The sequence below is a fragment of the Leopardus geoffroyi genome, chromosome A3, assembly GCF_018350155.1.
Source record: "Leopardus geoffroyi isolate Oge1 chromosome A3, O.geoffroyi_Oge1_pat1.0, whole genome shotgun sequence".
Lineage (NCBI taxonomy): Eukaryota > Metazoa > Chordata > Mammalia > Carnivora > Felidae > Leopardus > Leopardus geoffroyi.
The window spans coordinates 57,926,375-57,953,833 of record NC_059336.1 but is presented as its reverse complement, the minus strand read 5'-3'; the positions used below and the strand labels follow the sequence as shown (position 1 = coordinate 57,953,833).

Here is a 27,459-nt window from a genome sequence, read left to right as displayed (position 1 = left end):
TTAGGTTATATTTCTTTTCTGCTTTAAATCTTCGAATAGCTTTTCATTTTACCTAGAATCAAATCCAACCTTCTTTTTATTGCCTACGGGCCCCTTGGGTGGTCTAGCTCCAGCCTACTCTGTGACTTCTTTTATCCAGCATTTCTGCTTATTCACTCTGTTCAATTCACACTGGCCTGGCTTCCTTTATGCTATTTTGAAACATGCAAACTGTCTCCTCCTTCAGAAATTTTGTACTAGCTGTTCCTTCTAGAAGGAGAACTCGTTCCCCAGATATCTATGAATGCTCAGTGAATGAGTGAATGAAGGGATCACCGAGCCTGGGGGAGGGGCAGGCCTAGGACCTCAGGAAACCCAAGCTGCTGCTTCTTCCCTCTCTGGAAGCTCATTTCATTCCAGCAACAAAAGCCTGGCACAGAATTGCTGCTGTACATTTCAAGTCTCCCAGAGACTACAAATGTGAGAACTGAAGAACCTGAAAGGCATGAAGATCGCGGTAGAACTTCCACCCCCGCCCTCCCAACCGCAGCCTAATCCTGCATTTCAGAGCATTTGACCATTACATGTGAACATATCTCTGCTTCATCCTCACTGGGGAACTTGACGTGCGGGTTGGGTTCAGTGGGAAATCATCGGATATTTAGCTAGAACAAATAAAAGCCACTGTGTATTGTATAAAACACACATTCGTGTATATGAATACACATCACAACCTCGTCTAAGGAGCAAATAGACTGAAGGTAAAAGTCAACCCGGCTGAACTCAGTGATGCCTCCATTACAAAGATTGCTGTTTTACACCTGCTCTCAGAATGATGTAAAGGATCTGTGGAGAAATGGTTTCACTTCATAAAAATAAATTAATGAATAAATAAACCATTAGAAAGAGGCCATTAACCATGGCTTGTGCCCAATGACATTAACTTCTAAGAATGTTGCCATTGCAAAAATATCTGCAATTAGGGAAGACTGACAAGGAGGAGTTAGTGGGAGAGTGAGAATAAACTCCAGGCTCATCAAGTATCTCTTGCTGTCGGGCACCCTGCAAGGAGCGTTTCACAAATGCCACCTCTGAAAAGTGGGTGTAATCATCCCTCTGTCATACATAAGGGCTGTTGCTGGGGTTTGAACTCCCTGGCAGGGAGAGGACAGTGAGGTACCTCTACGCCTCCCTTTGAAAGCAGCTACATGAGACATCAGAGGCAGAATTTAATGAGTTCTCTGTAGATCAATAAAACGAAGGCAAATAACCAGGTGGGTAAAAGGGCAAAGCCCGTGAGAAAACATTTCCCAGGGGACATATAAATGGCCAATGCACATAGGCAAAGATGTCCCATCTTACTAGGAATTCGAGAAATATAAAATAAAATCACAAGATAGCTTTTACATCACTAGACTTGCGACACTGGCAAAATGTAAAAGTCTGACATTATCAAATATTGCCAAGAACGTGAAGCAATGCAAACCTTATGCTCTAAAGGGTGCCTAATGTGGAGAAGATGAGGGATTTTCTAATACAGTCACAGATGCATCTACCCAGTGATGCCTCAATTTCACTCACTAGACAACCTCTCAAAAAAAGCCACACAAGAGAACATTACAGAAATGTCCACCACAGCACTATTTTTAAGAGCAAATATCAATTTGAAACAACCTGTATGTCTAAAGGACAGGGATACATAAATTGGAGTACAGTCGAACAATGGAATATCATACAGTAGTGACCTTGAATGATCTAGAACTAGAACTGCACTCTTCAAAATGTTTGCATTTATATTGCTTAAGGAACACACACACACACACACACACACACACACACACACAAACCGGAATGATAAGCACTAAACAGGATAGTGAGTTTGGGGGTGGGGGTGTGGGGGGAAGGTATACAGAAACTTGGTCATTGTGATTTCTGAGTCTGGGTCTTGCTTCCATGACTTATGATTTGTTTTGAATTCGTTCGCTGTTAACCATTGCATGTTGCACCTCTAAAAGGATAATTTTTAATGTGAAAATCAGAGAATAAGAATAAAGTGATTGAACTCAGGAAGTTCCCACACAAAACAGCAATTTTCTCAGGGCCATCCTAAAGCAAGCCTGAGCTGAGCCCCAGAGAAGCTCCATAAATACATTGTTTGAATTCCTACCTCCCCTTTTCTCATTAGCAAACAATGCTCTCCGGTTTCTCCAATCTTTCAAGGTAATTAAGGGCCTGCCCTAGATGTTTTGGCTTTCTGTTGTTTTTAATTGCAACGTTTACATCCTCCTTAAAAACAACATTTCCATCCTCCTGATAGGTTCTGCCTTCAGAGCCAAGTGGTTCCCCCTCCACCTGTCAGGAAACACAGGCCTAGAAACCATCCTTGAAAGTGTAAAGTGGGTGGTCCAGAGCCTCACCAGAAAAAGGAAATACCAGAAATGTCGCTTAGAGGCACTGCAGGGGTGGGGCTGGGGGGGCTGGGAAGGCACATTGGAACTTCTAAGCTTTGGGGCAACTATACTGATTGGATTTGGCACTCGTGACTACTGTCCAGCTATAAAAAAAGTAAGATACGACACAAATTTTTTTATAAGGCAGAAGCTGAACAAGACAATGAGAGTTAAGAAAAAAATGGAAATAACTTTTAACATTGCTTACAACAATGGTTCTGTATGTATGTCACTTGACAGTTTGTGTAGTGACACCTTTGTTTTGTTTTGGGTGGGTGCCTAGACCTTGCTGAATGTACACGTACTGAAGAACCTCATTTAATGCTGATGCTAGGGGAAAGGAATAAAGATCTCCATTTGCAGCTTACCAAAGGGGTGTTCCAAGTGTGAGAGGCCTAAGGGTTGCCAAGGTGTGTGAAATCAAAACTATTTTCATAATAGTATTCAGACCCTATTTATTGAAAGGGCGGGCCTACGCCCGCCGACTCCATCTTGTTCTGTGTCCTTCACCTTGACCACGCCTCCTCCCCTTGAGTAACCTCCCGCTCACCCCTTCAAACTTCGTGATCAAAACACGCCCGGCGACATGCGTAACAGGACTCCGACCCTTCCCCAGCCAATCGGCTGAGGCCACAGCCATTACCTCACCAACTGCCCCTAGATCCCAATAAAACCTTTGTGCTTTTGAAACTCGCTCTCTCCCCGGTATCTCACCGCTGCCTCAGTGTAGGTAGGGGATGGAGCTGGAGCTAGCTCGAATAAAGGCTCTTTGCTTCGGATTGGGCACCCTGGTGGTCTTTGGGGATCACGAATTCTGGGCATAACATTTATTTTTTAATTCTCATTCTCTCCAGTCTTTTGCTTGAAAGTGGATTTTTTTTTCAGAGGCTACCTGACATTGTTACATCCTAAGAGGTTTGATGCCGAAGCAGCTGTGAGAGTCCAGCTGTCTTCTGTTAAGTCAGACATCAAAGAGACTTGGGAACATTAAGCAGGGGTATGTAGTAGTATGTAGAACAGTATGACTTTCCTCAATAAATTTGTTCTGGAAAGTTAAGTTATTTTTCATAAGATGCATGACATTTGTGTTAACACTTACGTTTTTTTTTTTAATTTTTTTTTCAACGTTTATTTATTTTTGGGACAGAGAGAGACAGAGCATGAACGGGGGAGGGGCAGAGAGAGAGGGAGACACAGAATCGGAAACAGGCTCCAGGCTCTGAGCCATCAGCCCAGAGCCCGGCGCGGGGCTCGAACTCACGGACCGCGAGATCGTGACCTGGCTGAAGTCGGACGCTTAACCGACTGCGCCACCCAGGCGCCCCTTGTTAACACTTATGTTAAAGTCTATTGTTTGTATTTAAAATAAACAAGAAAATAAGCGTTTTAAATGCTCTCCGTCTTAATTTCTGATATAGTAAATATTGACAGCAGTAACCCACATAAACAAGCACTTTAGAATCCTCAATAATGTTTTCAGAGTATAGCAACTTGCAAACCCCTGGCCCCCAGCTCATCACAGAAAGCTGTGCTGGTAATGAAATTGCCGAACTCCTGTCCTGTTCCTGCAGCTGCTTCTGTCTCGCTCTCTCTAAAACCACAAAACCCGCCAGAGATAGCTTGGTCAGGAATCTGCTAAATGGAGATTACATTATGTATATGTGTGTGTGTGTGTGTATATATATATATATATATATATATATATATATTTTTTTTTTTTTTTTTTTTTTCTTCTCTTTCTTCTTCTTCTTCTCCTTCTTTTCTGAGTCCCAGTGCCCTGCAGGCCTATCTCTGGGTGTCTCCTGAAGGCCAGGGCAACCTGTCCTGGTTGATAGCATCTTTGGAAATTTCACACAGGAGCCGACTTTGTGCTCCGGTATTTCAGGATCGCCCTGGGAGGTCTGCTTTACAGAAGTTAACAGCCTGACTGGGGCAGGGAAATGCTATTCCTCAGAAGCCATTTGGGACAGCTTCCACGTTGGGGTATTCTGTATAGACCAAGCAGGGCATGTAGTAACTGCTCAGACGGTCTGGAAAGGCAAGAGTTCCTTTTTGGGGACGATTCGGAATAGATCTAAGCAGACATGACTGCCGGTGAAAGATTTGTCAGCCGCCAGAAAATCAGGTAACAACGCCTTTAAACCCACTTCTTCCTGTGATGGCACTATTCCTTCCTACGCTCCCCTTGGGGAAGGTAGGCCTGCCCTGCCCACGGTGGCAAGGAAGTAGCGCGGTATGGAAATGCCACGCCTGGGTTCAGTGCCTGTCTCCCATTCTCCTCTCTCCGCGGGATCCTGCCTGCTCCCGCTGGTCTGGCAGGTGGACACCGGCCGCGAGTCTGCGGTTGAGCCAAGCGGGTGCGGCGCCGGCCGTCGGAAAGGTGTGGAGGGAAAGTGGCCGGCTAACATGTGCACGACCGAGAGGCCGGAGATCGGGACTCCCGGGAGGGCGGCCCCCGGCCCGCCGGGCGACCTTGGGGGAGCGGGCTCCGTCTCTGGGCGAAGGTGTGCAGTTCCCGCTACCTGCCGGTCCGGCGGCGCTCTGGCTTCCTCTCCCTTTTCCGGCGGCCCTTTGCCAGGTCGGCCTCAGCTGGCTTCTCCCAGGTGAGCTGGTGGTGAGGGCTCCGTTTGGACCGCCAGGCCCAGGCGGACCCCGAGGCTAAGGCGCGCAGGGGAGAGGCTACGCGGGACGCACGGGTGGGGAGCCCAGGTGGGTGGCTTGCCGCTCACCCGGCGCAGGGCGCACACCCGCCTCGCTGCGGGTTAGCAGAGGTCACGCCACCGCGGCCGCAGGAGGGGCCAGGGCGCACCCCGGAGCTGGGAACCTCCCTCCCTACGATGATCACTTCCCGGCACCGCGCCTCCCAGCTCCTCCCGCTGATCCCTCTCCAGCCTGCAGGATTCTGGAGGTGGGGTCGGGAGCGGGGAGTCTTTGGCGGCACGTCGGGTAAATGTGGGCACCCCGCGAAGACAGGTAGGCCTGGGCTAGGACCTCTGAGATTCGTGGTCGCCGTCCCCGCCGAGCCTCACCCGCTCCCACCTTGTGTCTTCCTTGTAGCCCAACGGGGGGATGCTGGCCCTGTTGTTCTGCGGCGTGTCCATCGCGCTTCCACCCTTTGTCAGAGCAGGTACGTTGGGCCGTCCTCGGGTCTAGGCCACCCTCACCCACCTGCCTCCTTGCGGCTCTGTGGGAGCGCCTGCGCGGCCCATCTGGGGGCTCACAAGAGCCCCCAGCCTTTCTGCTACTTCCACCCCAGGGGACCAAGTGAAGTTAACGCTGAGTGGGGAAACAGCAAGTTCCCAGCGTCTGACGCTCAGCCCCAAAGGTCCCCTTTGGGTTTTGAGGCACCTTTGGGAGGGGGAAGGTGGGTGGGGTGAGGAGGTGTGGGTAGGCAAATTTGGAAGTCTTGAGTCCACAGGCTCAAAACCCAGCAGCAGAACAGACTTCTCCCAAGAAGACACGCAGTGCAGTGCCATGCTACGCGGTTCAGTAGAAGCGAACTTTAACATGAGCAGATTTTTAAACAATCCTCTTTGGGATGAAATACTTGCACCTTTTATTCAAGACGGAGTGAAATAACTGGGTGGCAGAGCACAAAGAAACAGGACAAGGGGGCTCAGAATAGGAACGTGTACCCAGGCAGATAAGGACTCAGGGTCTTAGGAAAGAAGCGACAGAACAAAATCATCCCAGACAGAGAGGATGAGTCAATGTCTTTTATGGACACATTTTTGTGCATAAATCAAACCAGCAGACCATTTTAGGGAACTCCCACGCTGAGAAAACTCTCCAATACAATTTCAAATTGACTAGAAAATTGAAGAGGCATTTGTTAAAACTGATAATAAATAGCACCAGAGTTCTCTTTCATGATTCCCCCACCCCTTTCTTTCCCTAGATGCATGCAAGGATATTAGAATGTACAAGGAGACACCTTCTGCCGGTCAGCCTTTTGCTTTCAATTGTATAAACCTGTCACCAACGTCTGGGAAAGTACATGTAACATGGTATAAATATCCTGGCCAAAGCCCAATATCCACAAATGCACAGTCCAGAATTCACCAGGAGCAAAACTGGATTTTGTTTCTCCCCCTGACACAGGAGGACACCGGGATCTACCAATGTGTCATAAAGTAAGTTGCTCATTTAAAATAGAACTAAGTCCCTCTTTCTCTCTGTCTCTTTTTCACACACACACACATGTGTGTATAGTGTTATAACCATATATATATATACATATATATATGTACATGTATATATAATTCTTTTAGGAAAATTCTTTATAAACCTTAATAAACATAGAAAGCTCAGTGAGAAGAATAAAATAGTTTTATAACAGTTTGTTACCAGACAGTTTCCAGTGAACACATTTTACACTTTATCTCAGCCAAAATGCCGAGAAGCGATCCAGTGAACACATTTTAAAACAGAACAGGTTTATAAATCAGTTGTTGGAACATGAAATGCGTCTTTTCCCATTGATCTAAGGCCACAGGCCAGACCAGCTTAAAAATCTGTTTCTCCCATTGTTATTGCTGCCTTCTTAGAATGCCAGAAGTTTTCTTGGCCGGTGGCACAACCAGATGGGGATAAACCTCCTTTGAGCACCTTTTTGTGATGGCAGCACAATAGGAATTTAACAGTGACTGACAGATATGTTGCAGGCCCTGTGCTAAGTAAGCCTCATGTTAGGATGTAATGTAAATGAGTGAGTGACCCAGGGCTCATGGCAGGGAGACAGGTGAGCCTGGTGGGGGCTGTGGGGAACCAGAAAGCATATGTCCCACCAAAGGCAGCAATCTCTACAACTCAAGCCCATTTTCTAAGTTTTCAGGGAACCTGGAAATTGTATGTATGTGTGTGTGTGTGTGTGTGTGTGTGTGTGTGTGTGTGAGTTTTCAATAAGCTTTGTGAGTATGGCTTAAATAAAACACATTTGTGGACAAATTTTGCCCAACGGCCTCAATTTTGTTACCTTTCCTTACTGGCATGCATGTCTTTAATAAATGATTTGATCTCTCTGAGCCTTGATTTTCTTATCTGTAAAATGGAAGTAATGCCAGCCTGATAGGGTTGAAGGGACAATTAGCTGAGATTATATGTGAAATTGGTACTGGAGAAAGGCGATTGCATTTGCCCAGTGGTACACAAGTGGGAGTGGCTGTGAGCCCCTGTTTCATGGCTCCTTTCCACAATTTCACTCACTGTATAGATTAAGGTGCTGACAAGGTGTCTCGTGGAGGTCTCCTGTCCTGTTTGACTCTGGGTTATGACATAATAGAGCTGGAGATTGTGTGGCACACAAATTCATCTGGATATCTGGGCTGGATTTAAAATACTTAAATCTGGTTGCTGTGAAACAGGGAAAGATCATCTTTCCTAGAAAGTAGACACAGATGCTGCTGTCATGGAAAAAAATAAGTGTGAATTCTCACAAATCATTAACATACAGATATGAGACATACTTAGTAAACTGTATATTTTTACACTGAAGTAATTTCAAATTCCTGCAAAATTTGCAAGAATAGTATAAAGAACTCCCACCTATCCTTTATCTAGATTCCTCATTATTTTAACATTTGCCACATTTACCTTATAATTCTCTCTCTCTCTCTCTCTCTCTCTTGCTCTCTCTCCATATATGACTGATCCCTGAACAACATGGGTTTGAATTGCATAGGTCCACTTATGCATGGATATTTTTTTGATAAATATAGTACATTACTGTAAATGTATTTTCTCTTCCCTATTATTTCCTTAACATTTTCCCTCTAACTTTATTATTTTTTTCTTTTTTCATTTTAAAGAGAGAAAGAGAGAGCATGAGCAGGGGAGAGGGGCAGAGGGAGAGAGAGAGAGAATCCTAAATAGTCTCCACACTCAACATGGAGCTCAACAGGGAGTTTGATCTCACGACCTTGAGCTCGTGACTTGAGCTGAAATCAAGAGTCAGTCGCTCACCTGACTGAGCCACCCAGGTGCCCCTCTAGCTTACTTTACTGTAAGAACACAACATATAATACACATAACATACAAAATATGTGTTAATCCATTGTTTATGTTATCAGTAAGGCTTCCAGTCAACAGTGGCTATTAGTAGTTCAGATTTGGGGGAGTCAAAAGTTCTATGTGGATTTTCAACAGTGCATGGAGTCCAGTGCCCCTAACCCCCTGGTTGTTCAAGGGTCAGCTGTATATGTATATTACACGCAATATTTTTTTTCCTAAGCCATTTCTTCTAAAACACTTGAGTTGTATGCGTCGTGTTCCTTTAGCCTTGAGTAGTTCCATGTGTGTTTGCTGCCAAGAATATTTTCTTAGTTATCATATTCAGGGACCATCATATAACATTTTTATCTAACTCCCAATTCACACTATAATTTTGTCAATCATCTCGATTTTTCTTGACACATTTTGTTCCTTTCCTTTCTGGTAGAGCATCCAATTTGGGATCATGTATTGCATGGGGCTGTCACGTATTTTCAGTCTCTTTTCATCTGGAACAGGTCCTCTGTCTGTGCTTCACAACATTGACATTTTTAAGGAGTACAATAATTTTATATACTATCCCTTCATTCGGGTTTGCCAGACATTTCTTCCTGAGTAGGATGAGGCTGAGCCTTCTTGGCTGGAATAGCATGTAGTCTGTACCCTCTTCAGACAACACACTCAGCAGCTCATGGTGTCCATTTGCCCCTTGGTGGTGGTAATCAGGGATCATGTGGTTAAGGTGTTGTCCAGGGTTTCCACAATATAAATATTTTTTTTTTCCTTTTTGTAAGTAATGATTTGTGAGATGCATCCCACCTCGTTTGAGGCAGAGGGCTTGCACAATATCTTGAAGATGATTTGGCAATCTGGAGATGAGTGGATTCATTTGATTTTGTGACTGTTGGAGTTTACGAGGTTTCAATTTGCCATTTTCTTACAGCTATACAAACACCTGTCACAGAATCCATGTAAACCTAACTGTGTTAAGAAAATATTGGTATTGTTTTTCTGGAAACAGTCAACTGATTTTATCAGATGAATACAAACAAATATTACATGCCGGAAAAGACGACAGTCTTACCTGTCATCTGAACTTCCCACAGAGTTGTGTTTTGGATTCAATAACGTGGTACAAGGTAAAAAAAATAATTTTCCTATGATATTTTTCTTCTTCTTTAAAACTTACTCGCTTTGGGGGGGCCTGGGTGGCTCAGTTGGTTAAGCATCCAACTTTAGCTCAGGTCATGATCTCACAGTTCATGAGTTCGAGGCCCACGACGGGCTCTGTGCTGACAGCTCAGTCTAGAGTTGGCTTCAGACTCTGTGTCTCCTTCTTTCTCTGCCCCTTCCCTGTTCTCACTCTTTCTCTGTCTCAAAAATAAATAAGCAGAAAATTTTTTTTAAACTTGTTTTTAGTTTAAGTTGTATCTTTTAAGGCAGAGTTGGTAAAGAGATTTGAGTACCTAGCTAATTGTTAGCTAATTGATATTGATAATTTTATCCAGCTGATTATTGATTTTAAAATTTATGGTTCTTATAACTTTGTAATATTTTATTCCTTGTATTCACCACCTCCCCGCTATTGTATTTTTTGAGAACTATCCTTGGTTATTCTTTTATTCTAACAGATTAATAAATTTGTTTGAGTGGGCACTACATGAACATGATTCAATAATCACAAAGTATAAAAAGTCACCCCTGGAAAGTATCCTCTGCTCTCCTGAGCTGTATTTGCCCTGGGCCTGTCCCACCTTTCCTAGCACGTGGCTGCTTTTATTAGTTTCTTCTATCCTTTGCATTATTTTTATATCGTGCTATCCAAGCAAATAAAACTATATCTTTGTCCTTCACTTTTTATGAAAACACGAAATCCTTGACTCACCTTTCTGCACCTTGTGTTTTCACCTTGGAGCATTCTCTTTTCTTGGCTGTCCCAGCAGATATTAATGTCTAAGACATAATCCTAGGCAGGGAGGAGAACAGGCTGGTTATTTAAGATAGGATTAGTTTTCCTGTAATTCTGCTTGTTAGCACCTGTCGGTACAGCCATCTGGGGTGTGATTTTTCTCTGTGGAAACCTTTTTCTCACCTGATTCAATTTCATTAATGGAGATAGGCTTATACCAATTTCTCATTTCTTCCTGAAAGAGTTTTGGTAAGATTTCTTTTTTTGTAGGAAATTGCTCATTTCATTAAACATTTAAGATACTCTAGCATGTAACGGTTTATCATCTTTGCTCTTTTGATGTCTGTTTCTGCCAGAAGGTTCTTCTTTTAATCCCTGTTACACTGTATTTCTCTCTCACTGTCTGACTGGATTAGTCTCTCATAAGAGAGGTGTCAGTTTTATTACTTTTTTCCAAGAATCCAGTTTTGGCCTTGTTGATCCTATTACATGTTTTGTGTTCATTTACTTTGTTTCCATTTTCTGCTCTCACAAGGCAATGAATGGCCTTATCCCTGTGTTTTAAGGCGCATTTGCCAGTGTGCAAGTTTTGTAGGCTACATTCTCATTAACCTTATAATTGTTAGATTGTAGGCTATGTATAAAGTATTCAATTTCATTGATGATGCCAAGTTCCTTGACAAAACTTTTTATCGGCTTATACTCACTCCCTGCAATATCCTGGACTCCCTAAAACCTTATCTGGGACTTTGTATTATAAGATTTATATATTTTTTTTATCAGCTTAATGGGTGTAAATGTTACTGTATTGTTGTTTTAGTTGCTTTTCCTTAATTATTAGTGTTAGTGAGATCGAACAACTTTTGCATACATTTACTGACCATTTTTGAATGCTCTGAACTGGTGACTCCTACCTTTTGCCCTATTTTTATTTTTTTCATTTTTCTTACCATTTTGTTACTGACGTACAAGAGACTTTATATATTTATATATTCTGGGTACCAATGTTTGGAATTTCCATCGAGGTTCAGTGTATGTATAGAAAATACATGAAGCTTAAGGGGACAAGCTTGATGGATTATCAGAAAGTGAACATACCCTTTGGTTACCCCTTCCAGTGATCAAGGTCAAGAACTAAAACACCACCAGCACCTCAGAAGGCCCCCTTCTGCCATCTTCCAAAGAACTGTACTTCCCTAATCCCCTGACTTATAATAGCATAGATTAGTGTTGCCAGCTTATGAATTTCACTGAAATTTAATCATATTGTATGTAGTACATATAGGCACAAGCCTGGCTTGCTTGGCGCAATAGTAAACTTGTGAGAATCATCATTTGAAGTTGGGATTGACGCGGTCTTCTTTTAGGGCCATGCTTTTAGCGGTTTAACCAAACCGTGTGGTCATTTCGATCCCAGCTGAGGACTTAAGAGTTTGGCAGGACGTCAGGCCCTGACTCTAGCTTTTGTCTCCTACACCTGTATCCGTCAAAGCACTGTCTTATCAGTCTACTGGCTGTCACCTTCAGGATAATTTGGGGGGTGGGGCGCCCGGGTGGCTCAGTTGGTTGAGGTTGAGTGTCCAGCTTCAGCTCAGGTGATGATCTCACGGTCTGTGAGTTCGAGCCCTACGTCCGGGCTCTGTGCTGACAGCTCAGAGCCTGGAGCCTGCTTAGGATTCTGTGGCTCCCTCTCTCTCTGCCCCTCCCCCACTCATGCTCTGTTTCTGTCTCAGAAATAAATAAACATTTAAAAAAAAAGAAGTATTTGGGACAGTTAGTTCTAAACACCCAGTTTTCTTTTAATGAGAAGTTCTCTTTACAGACTTTATAGCTACTGCCTGTGCCTTCTCCACTTACAAGGCTAATACCTGGCCCTGAGGAAATGTTCAGTAAGTTTCTCCTGAATAGGTGGCTGGCTTCTGAGTTCTTTCTATCTCCAATATTTTTTGTTTTTCTTATTAACTATTGGGCCAGTGGAAAAAAATTACGTGACAAGTATTCATTTAATATGTGTTGGGACATATAATAAACAGTTTGCACACTCTTTCTCATTATCCTCTTGTTAGCATTGGCTCTGACTACAGTTTAAAAACTAACAACAATCCTGTCCCAAGGGAGGCCTGGCTGGCTAAGTCAGTAGAACATGCAACTCTTGATCTCAGGGTCATGAGTTCCAGCCCATGTTGGGCATGGAGCCTACTTGGAAAAAAAAATTCCCTAACAGTATTCCTGTTTCACTTAGAGGGTACTGATTGCCAGGCCACCGTCCCCTCAGCCTCAGTTGGCTTGGACTGTGGCATTACCCACTTTCCGAGTCCAACTTTGGCCTTCTCAGGATATGGGGTCACACGTTCTTCTCCGTGGCTTCTTGTAGACTCTTCCTCCAGCATTCTGTCTCCCACCTTGCAGCCTTGCAACAATTACCTCTTGGCACCAGAATTATGCCCCTTTAGAGTCTTATCAGTAGAACTCTTCTCGAAATTTTTTCCTCTTGGCTTGGGCCTATTGTGGTCATAGATTGGAAAGCACTTGACATTTGTAGAGAGGTAGGTTTTTAGAATCAACTTTGTCACTACCTCAGTGTTAAGAGGATGGGTTTTTTTTTTTTTTTTTTAAAACACTTGGCTCAGACTTATCTTCTACTCCCTGAATCAGATTATCCATGGGTGAAGTTCAGGCATCTTTATTTTTAAACTATCTGCTCAGCCTGAGCAGATAGGAGGTTAGGAGTCGAGCAATATGAAGAGGAGGGATTGTTCTGAAACTGTCCCACCAGCGACCTCAGTTATGGCTCTGTTTTTGCTACTCTCCAGTTCAGACCTTGAGTTACTTTTTGGGCCTCAGTGTTTTCTTCTGTCAAATGAGAACGTTGGAATCAATTCTCCAAGCACTTAGAGCCTATTATCTGCCTGGGGCCATACCAGGAAATGCTTTGTGTAGGAGGTGAGCATTGCACTGCGTAAAGAATGAATAGCAATGAAGCTGGTGGGGAAGGGGGGGTGGGGGGCGAAAATGATGACAATTAGAAAAAACCCTAGCAGGTGCAAAGGGATCAGGTAAGAAAGAGAATGGTGTTTGGGGGTATTAGTTAGAGTCTGGGGTCCATGTCCGAGTGGGGTAAGGTGATGCTAGGAAGTAGAAGATCTTGTTTGCTAACCAGCACATAGCCTTTCCCCCACTTAAAGTATGTTAACGGCCAATCACCCTATTAGGAGAATGACATACTCCACTTCTTTACACGTTAGTAAAGTCCTCATGGAGGCACTGCAGGGAATAAATTGGAAGGGCTTGCGGATGGTGGCGTGTGGATCATTGACGCTATTTCAGAAATTCAGTGATTAAACGAGGACCATTGAGGAGAGTGTATAAGATAGAACTGACAGAATGAGGGGAAAGGAGAGGAGAGTAAGTGGAGGGAACTCATTCCCAGTGGCCCCTCTTTTCTCCATTAATTGGAGGGAGATGTTAGGTGGAAATTTAGAAAGAACAGTGTAGGTGAATAGGTGAATGAGGGAGTCGAAGGCAAAGAATTTCTAAGGTGAAGACCATGAATTAGTAGTGATGCCAAGACTCATGTTGATGTGATTTTCTCTCATAATGTTCATCGGGTTGTAGGCATGTAGGAGAGGTCCAATGGGACCAACCCAGGGTGGATTTTGCAGGCTGAATATACTGCAAGGATAAAGGGCGACAATGTGGAGGAATTGAAAGGGGGTCAGTAAAGTGACGCCACATGATGGGAAAGGAAATGTTACCTGAAGGAAAGTGGTAATTAATACCAAAAGGAAGGGTCAAGAAGACTGCTTCCAGCGAAGACAGAAAAATGGGTGTGATGGGTAGAAATTTCAGGTAGAAGACTATAATGAACATGGTGGATAGATGTTCACTGTCCATGGTGAGCCTCTTTAAACACTAGAGAGGCTATAAAGCTAAAAAGAAACAAACGAACAAACCAACAAACAAACAACCAAAGCAACCAAATACACACCCTACAGTTTTCCAGGGTTTCCTGCAGCTAATGTTCTGGATGTGACTAAGCTTCTTCAGCTGGCTTCCCTGAAGGGCTGAAATGAGAAATTGTCTAGATTGTCTTGCTTTTTCTGCTGGACAGCATGGACATGGGGATTTTTCTGCAGTGGTGTTCCAGGGCCCAGACCTCGGCTTTGTGGGAGCTGAGAAGCAGTGCATAGGCCTTCTGATGATGTATTTGTTGGTGTGGCTTTACTAGATGTGGCATGACTTCGCACGCTAGAGTTGCGTCATGGCAACTCCTGGTGTCTGACTTTCAGGTGGGGTGTTTCAAAGTCTTGACTCCCACCTCACAGTTATGTCAGAGGTAGCAGGGATCCTGTGAGCTAGTTCACCAGTATGGTCTGGTTTAGATCTCACTGCCTGAGTGCTTCTTAAAATTTTGTAAGCGCCTAATACCTGTGTTAAATCCTTTCCCCCCTAAAATAGCTGGGACGCTTTTTGCCTTATGCAACTAAAACCCGTCCAAGAGATAAGGCCTCACAGATTTGTTTTGAAGAGTGAATGAAATCATCTATCTGGTAAGCCCTTAGTTCAGTGTAGGTACATAGCAATTATTTAATAAATAAATATCACATGCTATTATTTGGTTAAAATAAAGGAATGGAAGAGATGGAATAATAAAAAATGATAATCAGAATGGTATATTTGTTTTGAGGAATTTAGAAACATAGTGGTTCTGGATAATGACAAAGCCCAGCTTGTGGCTGGGATAATTGAAGACCAAGAGGAATAGAGATGGTCCTTGAAATTGAAGGGTTATGGAGGAGAAGGTTCAGGTATTAACATATCCATTCTTGGGGCACCTGGGTGGCTCAGTTGGTTAAGCGTCTGACTTTGGCTCAGGTCACGATCTCACAGTTCGTGGGTTTGACCCCCGCATTGGGCTCTGTGCTGACAGCTCAGAGCCTGGAGCCTGCTTCAGATTCTGTGTTTCCCTCTCTCTCTGCTCCTCCCCCACTTGCATTCTCTCTCTTTCTCTCTCTCTCTCAAAAATAGACATAAAAAAATTAAAAAAATAAAATATGCATTCTCATGGACAATGAAGTATTCACATTGGAAAAGCGGTAATGTCTCCATTTTTTTTTCAATTCCAAACTACTTCTCAATACAATGATTTCTGCTCCACTATGAGGCTGTATCTGTACTTCCTGAGATCATTCTCAAAGGCAAATATGATCGTCTCATTCCCTTGCTGGAAAAGCTGCAATGTTCATCCCATTTTCATGGTTTTCTATGATTGGGCTCCTGGGTGCCTGATCATTTCTATCTCTGTCACTCTCCCGTAGGTTCTGCATCTTAGCCAGACACTCTGGGCCATTCCATTCCTCCAACCACTGTACATGCTGGGCTCAAAGTGTTCTTCTTGGCGCTTGGGAGACAAAATACATTCAAATGTTGCCTGCTCTCATTACTAATATTTTAAGTTTAGATCTTGTCAGTGAGATGTCACTTACAGATTTTTAAGTAACAGTCAAGGCCTTCTGAGAATTTAAACTCTACAACGATGCCCTAGTGGACTGTGGTAGAAGCAGTCCCAGTTACTGTAAAGGGACAGGAGCTATCAAAATTGCTTCTTCAATTATCAAGATTGGATTTCCATATGATTAAGTGTTTGTACATCTTAAAAGAAAGGACGAGTCGATCAGAAAGGGACTGGTCAATGACGGAAATGTAGAAAGGGATATACGGATCCATGTATTCTGGGCCTGCAGAGATTGCCCCTGTCGAAGCCCTATCCAGGGAAGAAAGTTTTCATAGTCCAAGGACTCAATGCTTTTTGTTTGTCCCTACTCCAAAGAAGGTGACATCACATTATGGGATCTGATGCCTTCACCCATCTGACCCTTACTAATAATTCCCATTCTGTTTGTCAAGTAACTATCCAATTATAATTGGGTTTCCCATATGGGGAGTAAGGTAAAACTTTTAGAAATTCACATGATAAATAAACAAATGCTCGTTCTGGCGTTATTGAGTTTTAGCTTCCAAGGTGGATCCATTCACACTGTTCCCACGAAGAATGGGGTCTGCTCCTGAGCTAGCTACAGCTGACTCCGTGAGAAGAGAGCTCCAAACGCAGGCAATTAAATCTTTATCAGGGTAACCCCTGAAAGTTTGTCCTCTATATGACATGGTTGTGAGCTTTCTGAAGACAGGGACTGCATCTTATTCCTGTATGACACGACCTCTCACAGACTAGCAAAGAGCAGGAACTTGAATGCTTTAATGAATAAATGGGCTCAATAATTCAAGAAATTACTCTGTTGAGTGGCACTTCCCAAAGAAAGGGGCAAAGTTTTGAGGAAATGTTCAGAAGGGGGTCTGTGCGATGGAAGAAGTGGCAGTTAGCATGAGAATGTGAGCTTCTGACAGACAGATGGAGGCTGAGGCCTGCCCTGTGGGTGGTTGCCGAGGATGACAAGCAAGAAAGGCATTCCTGAGACCAACCAGACCTCAAGCCGGTTTGGTGTGAGGTTGTTCTTGTTGATGCAGCAGCAGCGTGGGCGACTGTAACAAGTTATGTGACATCTGCCCATAAGCCTAGCCATCATACTTTGACTATTGCTCAGACCACCAAGCAGAATGTTCTTGAAGAGTTATTTTGGACCTCTATAAAGTCCAACCCCCGACAGGTTGAGAAGGTGTATTTGGGCCTGGAACACAGTGGAAGCAGTCATTAATCACCTGGGCTTGCAGTTTTAGCAAAGGGTCATGGTGCCATGAGATGGTGGTCCACTGGGAGATATGGTCCCCTGTGGGTGGAAGGCATTCCTGCCTGTTCACATCCTCCTACCGTATTCCTCTGCGGACCCTACCGAATCCTCCTCCATATAGTCTTCCTCCTAGCCCACTTAGGCCTCTCTCTTCTCAACCTCTGTTAGACTTAATATTTACAGCACTCACTGTAGCTTGTAACATATTCTTTGTCAGATCTTCTGTAGATATTTATCCATCTTTCTATCTACAGATATAGATGGATATGGATGGATAGATAGTAGATAGATAGATAGATAGATAGATAATCATCTTCAGTTAGATTATACATTACCCATTGTCTAGGGATCACATGTTTCTTGCATCTCCCCACAGTTCATAGGAGGTGCTAACTAGGAATGTAACTGATGCACCAAAATACTCTTTGAATTAAAATGTATATGTATAAGGGCTCCCAGGTGGGTTAGTCAGTTGAGCATCCGTATCTTGGTTTTGCTTCAGGTTGTGATCCCAGGGTCATGGGAATCGAGCCCCACATCAGGTTCTGCACTGAGCACAGAGCCTGCTTGGGATTCTCTCTGTCCCTCTCCCCTCCTTGCACTCATTCTCTCTCTCAAATTAAATAAGTAAATAAAATATATATGTATATATATTTTTGTATTTAGGACTGTAAAGAGATTAAAGGAGGACGGTTTACTCGTTGGAGAATTAAGCTCTCAGTGAGCAACGTTTCAGCAGAGGACGGAGGGGACTACGCATGTCAAGCCCAACTGACACACACAGGGAAGCGGTACACTATTTTAAACAGCATCACTGTGAATATCAGTAAATATGCTCATATCCATTGCCTTGGCTTCCTCTTGGCTCTGCGTGAGATGGCTGGCTTTGGGAAGCAGTGATTCTCAATCTTGATTTTCTTGAGGGTTAGCAGACTCTCAAAGTTGCCATTGTTAGAATCAGAGGGGAGAAAGAGGGGGTGGTCAAAGGGCAGGAGGAGTTCAGTTTCTCATCTGGGAAAACAGAATACTCAACACGCTTGGTGTGAAAATGAAATGAGAGCACGTATGCAAAGCAGGTACTGGGGTACCTGGCAAAGTATGGGTATTCAGGACGTGGTAGATATTATCGTTACTCTTATTTTCCTCAGCCATCACTACTGTGACTACTTTGCTGGGCCACTCCAGCTTTGGCCTCCCCTGCCCATGCATGCAGAGTTCAAGGTCTCTGGACTTGATGCTCATGGGGCATCAGTTCTCAACCCAGAGCAGCCAGTTGGCTTGAACATATGACCTGGAGACTGAAAGCAGAATATTTGGGGTTGAAGAAACCCTAAAGATAATTCAGCTTAAGCCGTTAATTTTATAGAGACCCGGGAGGAGTAACTTATGAAACTTACAGAGCTGGTTGGTGACAGAAACAGGTCCAGGACTAAGGCTTTCAGTGGCCAGATGAGCATTCCTTCTTTTCAACACCTTCATCAAGGAGTTCTTGCTATTGCCTTTTGCTCTCTTGTCAGGAGATAGTTGTTTTCTATGTTTATTCATCTAAATGGGAAGAACTGAAGACTGAATATTTCTTTGATTTGGACCATTATATCTGTCACTAATTTCTCTCAGACTTCAAAACGCTGGGTGGTACCTAGCAATTTCTTAATGGTGTGGTTCTCTTAGGCACATATTTAGCATGGATGGCTTCCTGCTTCCCACCTAGAACCCTTTAATTAGGAAAAATAATTGTATTACATTTGATGATTTTTATGCTTTTGGGTTTTACATCACCTGTTATCTCTCCAAAGGTAGGCGAAAGTTGTCTTGCTCAATCCCCCACACCTAGCCCAGTGCCTGGCCTAGACTAGGCACAGACCTATTTACTAACAGCATGATTGGCAACTGTCATGCTTTAGTTTTACATGGGTAGCCAAGGGATTCTTTGAAACACAACATTTCAAAGGTGAAATGAAGACTCCCTCAAGAGGTCATTGAGCTCAATAGTCTGTATTTCGTGCCATTGCAACAAACATTTAATTATGATCTATTATACCTCCCAAATTGTTAGAACCTGATCATTAACAAATTAAAAAAAAACATAAACCCATTGTTTCTTCTGTTGAGAAGCTCTCAACCTGGTGGTAGTGGAGATGGAGATGTAAATGAATCATTTTAACATTACGTGATAAGGACAGAGTTATAGATAGTGTCCGAGGAACAGGAAAAGAATCGGAAGTAGCCACGAGAGTGGCAAATAAGTGGCCTTGGAAGGCTTCCAAGAGGAAATGTCTTCTCAGCTGAATTTTGAAGGATGAGTTAGATTTATAGATGTAAAGAGTGGGACAGGGCAGAGAGAATGGTCTAAGACAAAACATAAAAGTCTCCACCAGTATAGTTTGTGTTGGATCTAAAACTAATTTTGTTGGCGCATACATAAGCATGCGGTAAGGAGTGGAGATTGCTGAGGCCATGGAGTGAAACAGGGTCAAGGTTAAGGGGGCCAGTTACACGCAGGCTTTCCCATGGAGCCACTGCAGAGCCTTTGGATGCAGAGGGATGAGGCTGCATTTGCGATGGACAAGACCAGTCTTGAGATGGTGGAGCAAGAGTTGAAGAGGGTCTTGGAGCCTGCAGACCACTTTGGCAGCTGCTGCAATACCCAGAAGAGGGCTGATAATCAGAACTTGAGTGGAATTGGCAGGAGATTCTTCTTCAGGCGGTAATTTAGTGGCTCTTTACTAAGTGCCTAACAAGGCCAGGTCCTGTGCTTAGTAGAGAGAGCATGATAAGGAGGAAAACAGCCATGACTGCTGCTCTGATGGAACTTTGAAGTCTGAGCAGGGAGGGGAGGCAGAGCTATATCAGATAAGTTGCTAGTGAGATGTGTAATTACCAAGGAGATTCAATGCAATGAGAGAATGGAAAATGTGAGATCAAACAGACAAGGACCTGTTGAGAAGTCTGTGGGTCAGGGAAAGCTTCTTGATAATAGTGACACTGATAGTCAGGAAGCATAAACTGAATGATGGAGTGGGTGAGATTTTTCCAGACTGAGGGAGCAGCCAAAATAAAGGCCTCGTAACAAAACAGACCATGGTATGTCTGAATAATGGGAAATAGGCAGGTTGGCTGGAGCAATGCTGAGTGAGGGAGGTCATGCTAGGTAATGAGGTTGGAGAAGTAATCAGGGGCCAGGAATTGGTGGGAACATGCAATCCAAAGCAGAGAGTGTGGAGTTCATTCCAAGAACAATGGTAAGCAGCCAGACGGGTGGCGAGCAGGAGAGTCGCATGATGTGACTTACATTTCTGAAAGCTGAGTGTGGCTGCCGTGCACAGAATGATCCCTACAGGGGTAGAAGTGGCATGTAGGAGGCGGGTACAGAAATGCAGGTGAGATATCAGGTAGGTACAGGCAACATGGTGGCATTGAAGATGGAGAGATGTGGCTGGGTTCAAGAAATTTTAGGAGGTAAAACCCACAGGTGTTAGTGTTGGATTGAATATGGGGTAAGGGATATGGCAAGGTGAAGGGAGTTAGGCCTTTTGGCATATGCAATGGGCTGGTTGGTGATATTATTCAATGAAATAATATAACTCTGAAGGAAAACTGGATTTAGGAAAGAGATCATGAGCTTGGTCATGGGTAAGTTGAGTACCTGGAGGTGTCCACGCGGAGATGTCAAGTAGGCCAAGGCCATAGTCTAGAGAAAAGTCTGGAGATGCAACTTTCAAAGTCCTTGGCCTTTAGATGGTAATAGAAGGGTGGATATGAATAAGAATACCTAGGAAAGAGTAGAGAGTGGAAAATAGAGGGTTTAGCTGTGAAGAAGGAGGCACACGTGAAGAAATGTTAGGAGGTGAAATTAGTTTGACTTGGTGGTTGGTAATTTGAAGAAGTAAGAGAAGGGCTGTTGCCTAGAATGACTTCTAGATTTTAGCTGTGTGTGATCCAGAGCAAGGTGGTATATTAAGTGGCCGGTGATGATTTCTGTCTGGAACACACTGAATTTGGATGCTTTGTATGTAGAATGTGCAAATATTATTGTCATTATAAAGGACATATGTTTCTGCATTTTCCTAGCTTCCCTCTATAGCTTCTCTGTGTCCCACCCCAAATCAAGAGGAGGCACGTGGGGCTAGGCAGGTGATTGCTAAATGTTGGTGGACAAAGTGGGAAGAGAAGAAGTGGAGAAAATTGAAGGGATGACAAGTCAACACAAGGGAAGACAGTGATACAGTAGAAGTATAATGGAAGAGGATGGGATATAAAGAATGTGGAAAAACAGGGAGAGAGGGTGGAGCAGTGAGGATCATTATCTCTCTGTAGGACCCAGGCCAGAGCTTTGCTTAGAGCCACTGCTTACAAACTGCATCTGGATTATTAGGTAATGAGATTTTAGTACACAATCTCATCAGTTTACACTTATACCAAATACAGAATGGCGAAGGGAGCTCTCGTGGTAGCCCAGTGCTTAGGGCTCTTCCTTAGCAATTCAGTTATTTCTGGTTTCCAAATAGGTATTTATGGGGTGGCATTTCATCATGCCATGAGCTTTGTGTTTTCCTTGACTAGTATTAACTGAAGGTCTGCTTAGTACTGTGTTTTCTTTACACTAGCATTGGATAAGTAGTTGGGAAGGTATCATACATGATTCTAACGCAATTTCACGTGGGTTTGATTTCTTAGCAGAAACGCATGGATATGCAGGAAGAATTCCTAAAATCATTTATCCAAAAAACAATTCAATTGAAGTACAACCTGGTGAGTAAAATTATTGAGGCCATTGAAATCACTAAGGGGAGATTAATCTACATGTTTAATATAAAACCAATTAAATTTCTTTCTCTGTATGGCTTATTTTACTTAGCATCACACTGTCCAGTTCCATCCATGTTGCTACAAAGGGCCATATTTCATTCTTTCTCATTGCCAAGTAGTATTCCATTGTGTATATAAACCACATTTCTTTATCCATTCATCAGTTGATGGACATTTAGGCTCTTTCCATAATTTGGCTATTGTTGAGAGTGCTGCTATAAACATTGGGGTACAGGTGCCCCTATGCATCAGTACTCCTGTATCCCTTGGGTAAATTCCTAGCAGTGCTATTGCTGGGTCATAGGGTAGGTCTATTTTTAATTTTCTGAGGAACCTCCACACTGCCTTCCAGAGCAGTTGCACCAATTTGCATTCCCACCAACCGTGCAAGAGGGTTCCTGTTTCCCCACATCCTCTCCAGCATCTATAGTCTCCTGATTTGTTCATTTTGGCCACTCTGACTGGTGTGAGGTGATATCTGAGTGTGGTTTTGACTGCAATGCTCTTTAAGCAGAAGGAAATGTTTCCAGATTGTGAATCAGCTATGTAGGAGGGAATGAAAGAGTAATGTTGATGTAAATATGTGAGCAGATCTAAATGAATCTTGACTGCATAAGGCAATAATAATGACGATTGTTCATGGAATTTAAAATATACATGACGTTAGAATTCCCAACAGCATTTGCCTGTATGCTAGGAGAAGGTCAAATGTAATTACATTCTAAGACTTTACATTCTCTTAGAAGAGAGTGGAGATATCAGTAATATCAGACTTTGATAAGTTTGAAGATCTATGTTTTAATATTTAGGGCAACCCTAAGATAATAATAATTTTTAAAATATAGGGTTATATGGAGTAATAATAATCAAGAGCAAGGTAATAAGTGATCCAAAAGAAGGAATCAAAAGAAAGCAAGGAGGAAAAGACAGATATAGGACAGATGCTACAAATAAAATATCTATATAAGTTAGTCGATTTAAACACACATATATCACCAATTATATGATGGACTAAATGCTCCAAATTAAGATTGTCACACTGGGTTTGAACAAGAAATTAAAAGTCTGGACTGTCTACAAGATGCTGGAAAAGATGGGAAATGATATATGATATAAACACTAACCAAAGTGATGTTGGTATAATTATACTAATATCAAAGTAGATACGAAGGCAGAATGCATTATTAGAGATAAACAGGGATACTTCATAATGATTGAAAGTTCATTTTTGAACCTATTAGGTACATAATAACATGGCCTTAAAGGTGTGTGTGTGTGTGTGTGTGTGTGTGTGTGTGTGTGTACATACAGAAAGAGAGAAAGTTAGTTTAGGATTACAGGGAGAAATTGACCAATTTACAGTAATAATGGAATAATAATGGGATAATACCAGCCACGGTTTTCACAATAGCTGATAGAACAGGCAAACAGAACACCCTATCATGACAAACAAAATGTGTCCAACGAATGGTCTGATGTTTATATTACAGAGCCCTGTGCCCAGCTACTACAGATTACACATTCTTTCTAAGCACAATGAAATGTTTGATAAAATAGACCATATATTGGCCTATAACAACAGATTGAAACCATTGCAACTACATATTGTCAGAAGTTAAAAATAAGTAATAAAAAGACAATTAGAATAACCGTATCAAATCAAATAAACAATCAAATAAAAACAACTCCTCTCAATAGCTCATGGATAATAATAGAAATGAGAAAATTATTTGACAATGAATACTAATAAAAAGATCACAGTGAGGTTGATGAGATACAAAGATTTGATCAGAGCACGCTTGTTAACCTGAGTTAGGAAAAGAAGATGGTTGCAATATCTATGAGCAGCACGCTCACCCCCGAAGACAGAAAAGGAGAAACAAAATAAATCCAACAGAAATGGAAGAGATCGGGGCACCTGGGTGGTTCAGTTGGTTAAGTGTCCAACTTCGACTCAGGTCATGATCTCGCAGTTTGTGAGTTTGAGCCCCGCATCAGGCTCTGTGCTGACAGCTCAGAGCCTGGAACCTGTTTCGGATTCTGTGTCTCCCTCCCTCTCTGCTCCTCCCTCACTCATGCTGTCTCTCTCTCCCAAAAATAAATAAACATTTTTAAAAAATTAAAAAAAAAAAGAAATGGAAGAGATGAGGTGAAAAGTAATAGCAGAAAATAGTGAAATAGTAAATGAACGTGCAGTTGAGTGATTAACAAAGAAAAAGTTGTTTTTTTTGAAAGTGGGATGTGATTGGTAGCCCCCTGGATGATTAAGAAATGAGGGAAGGGACAATCTGAAGGAACAAGAGGCCATCACCATAGATCATATACACACAGAGGATCTGGCACAAAATTTCAGCATAGGAATAAGACTATAAATTTAAAAATCTTGCTACAAACAAAATTCTGTATCTAGTTGGCTTTTCCCGTGAGCTCTACAAAGCAGTTAGTAAAGACATTTAGCAAACTTAAACAAAATGTTTCACAGAGCAGAAAAAGAGGAAACAGTCATTAACTCATTATACTAGGTCAGGAAACTCTTAACCCTCAAACCCAAAACGAACGTTGTTACAAAGCAAACTTCAGGCCAATCTCATTCATCAACACAGATGAAACACTCTAAGCACATTTTTAGCAAATTTATTTTAACAGCATACATAAAGAATGTTACCTTGTGGCCTAAGTTGGGTTTACATGAAACAATGCCAAGCTGTTTCCTATTAGGTAATTCATTCTTTTATTTTGCATTAACAAACCAAAGGAGAAAAAATAATATATTCACCTCATAGACACCAAAAACCATGAACACCTAAACTAGAAATTTTTTTTAAATTTTGTAAATATTTTTTTTTTTTTTTGAGACAGAGAGACAGAGCATGAATAGGGGGAGGGTCAGAGAGACGGGGAGACACAGAATCCAAAGCAGGCTCGAGGCTCTGAGCTGTCAGCACAGAGCCCGACGCGGGGCTCGAAATCACGGACCGTGAAATCATGACCTGAGCTGAAGTCGGACACTTAACCGACTGAGCCGCCCAGGTGCCCCAGAATTTTTTTTTTTAAACTTCCTTTAAAACTATGAATGTAAGGGAACATCCTTAATCTGATTTTTAAAAATCTATCTTTAGAAACCTGTAGAAGAAATAACACACTCAAGACTGAACTCTTAAACCCGTTTCCTTGGTTTTGAGGGAGAGCCAAAATCTCAATAGAGTTTCATTTTTTGCTGAATCTGTTTATAATGTTGGTAGGGAAATGTAAAGACTGACTAATAGTTAAGACACTCTTGTCCCAAGCAGGCTCCACTCCCAGCACAGAGCCAGATGTGGGGCTCAATCCCATGACCTTGGGATCATGACCTGAGCTGAAATCAAGAGTCAGATGCTCAACCGACTGAGCCACCTGGGCACCCCCCCCATACTATTTTCTTGATGGGGTGAAGGTGGTGTGGATATGCGCTTTACATGTATATTCTATACTTCTTACTATACATGTGTTATAGTCGAGAATTTTTTTTTTTAAAAACCTTAATTCCAGCTGGAATAAAGAAACATGAAGTAGACTATTTAGAAATAGAGTAACTTTTTATGTCATGTAAATAGATGGAATTTATTAGGTTCATGGAACCAAACAAAAGAAAAATATAAAATAAATACATATAAAAATAAAATAAAAATATAAAATTGTTAAATATAATTTGTGGACGTGTGTGGAGTCAAGATAGGGGGTCACGATTGGTAAAGTATTTGGAAGATTTGGAACTAGAAAACCAGAGTTCATGTCTCATTTCTTTCTCTAATGTGTGACCTTGGGGGCAGGTCACTAATCTATCTGAACCTCAGTGTTCTCATCTGTAAAATGGACCTTATAGCACCTCCTCTTTTTTTATTGGTATAGTTTTGAGGATATGAAGACCTAAGGAGACAATGTGTGTGAAATACTTTGTAAACTTTAAAGTTCTTTGCTAAGTTTCCTAAGACTAGAACTAGTATTTGTGTCCCTAATACTGTGGAAGACAGTGGCCAGATATTCGGCTGTTTAGACACCCTGGAAGGCCACTTGTCCCCTATTATCTCTGTCCAAGGAGAGAATAAAGTAGATTAACGTTGACCTCCAAGGGGTATTTTTGGTAATCAAAACATATTCCAGGCTCAGAAGCAAGAGGTTTTGTTTAGCTGATCATTTTTTATAGACTTTCCATGTAATATTTATGAATTTGTTTTTTACAGGCACTACTCTTACTGTAGACTGCAATATAACAGACACAAGGGATAATACAAATCTCCGATCCTGGAGAGTCAATGACACCTTGGTGGATGATTACTACAATGAATCCAAACGAATCAGAGAAGGATTTGAGTAGGTGTTGTGTTTTTCTGACTTCCCTAAAAGTCGGCAAGAATTTCTTCATTTAAATTATTTTGGGGGTGCCTGGGTGGCTCAGTTGGTTGAGCGCTGACTTTGGCTCACGTCATGATCTCGCAGTCCGTCGGTTCGAGCCCCATGTCAGGTTCTGTGCTGACGGCTCAGAGCCTGGAGCCTGCTTCAGATTCTTTGTCTCCCTCCTCTCTCTGCCCCTCCCCCACTCATGCTCTCTCTCTCTCTCTCTCTCTCTCTCAAAAATAAAATAAACATGAAGTGTTTTGATGCTAGTACTGCTTTTTTTAGATGTTTCTCACTGATCCCTCATTACTCCCTTTGGCTTTGTCTCTCAAAGGTCTTGCCGGTGCTATGCACGGCCAAACCTTCTTGAATCAGGGGGGTGTGAGGTATTCATGTTATCAATCCTGCTTACACCTTAGTCAGACACATGAGGCAAAGCATCAAGTATGGCCTTCATGCAACAAGATCAATTTCTCCCAACTTAAAACCAGCCTCATTCCTGTTTACTTATATCATGAGCTATAGACCTTCTAGGCTTCAGTAGCAAAACAGGCAGCAACACGGGGACTCTTAGGGGAGATAGGACTTAATCATTAGCTAATTGAGTGGTATAAACCCAATTTGTGATTGTTTAAATTGGGTGGTATAAATCAAGACTACTGAAGGCAGAGGGCAGGAGAAATTGTGTTGAACCCTGCAGGGTTGATAAGTTAGGATAAGTGGAGAGGACCAGGCCAAGGCTCTGGAGGGCTGACGATGCTATCTGTAATTAACAGAGCCACACTTCCTTGTCACCTTCCAGAGGAAAATGAAAAATTTCCACACACCTCACTGAGCCACTCCGTGAAGCCTTCTTAGGGTAACAGGATGGCCCAAAGTGTTCTCTGGGAGAGACTTTTATTCTCTAGACTGAAGATTGTACAGTAGGTTGGGTAAATATGACTCATGTATAACTGGGTGGTTCTTTTCTTTTACAGATCTCACATTTCTTTTCAGAAACATATTTTTTACACAGTGAACATAACCTTCTCAGAAGTGAAAATGGAAGATTATGGCCATCCTTTCATTTGCCATGCTGGAGTGTCGGCAGCGTACTTTGTTTTAAAACTCCCAGGTAGTTGTTCGGTGGGGTACATGCTGTTTGGAGGGCTCAAAACAATGACAAGGAGACACATATGAAAACAGCATGGCATTAAACACTTGG

The 27,459-nt window shown here is 42.5% G+C and overlaps 1 protein-coding gene across 8 annotated transcripts in view; it reads left to right on the top strand.

Annotated features, from left to right (window-relative positions):
• Positions 1-4,336: 4,336 nt before the first annotated feature.
• Positions 4,337-27,459, top strand: part of IL1RL2 (interleukin 1 receptor like 2) — a 41,278-nt gene continuing 18,155 nt past the window's right edge. For 3 of the 8 annotated variants that reach the window (XM_045445584.1, XM_045445583.1, XM_045445590.1), the window contains exons 1-7: positions 5,042-5,402; positions 6,328-6,562; positions 9,361-9,556; positions 17,739-17,898; positions 21,750-21,824; positions 26,102-26,231; positions 27,233-27,369. In XM_045445584.1, coding sequence (XP_045301540.1) covers positions 5,267-5,402; positions 6,328-6,562; positions 9,361-9,556; positions 17,739-17,898; positions 21,750-21,824; positions 26,102-26,231; positions 27,233-27,369 — 1,069 coding nt within the window. In that variant the 5' untranslated portion in view covers positions 5,042-5,266. The other 5 variants (XM_045445588.1, XM_045445589.1, XM_045445585.1 and 2 more) reach the window with 5 other exon arrangements.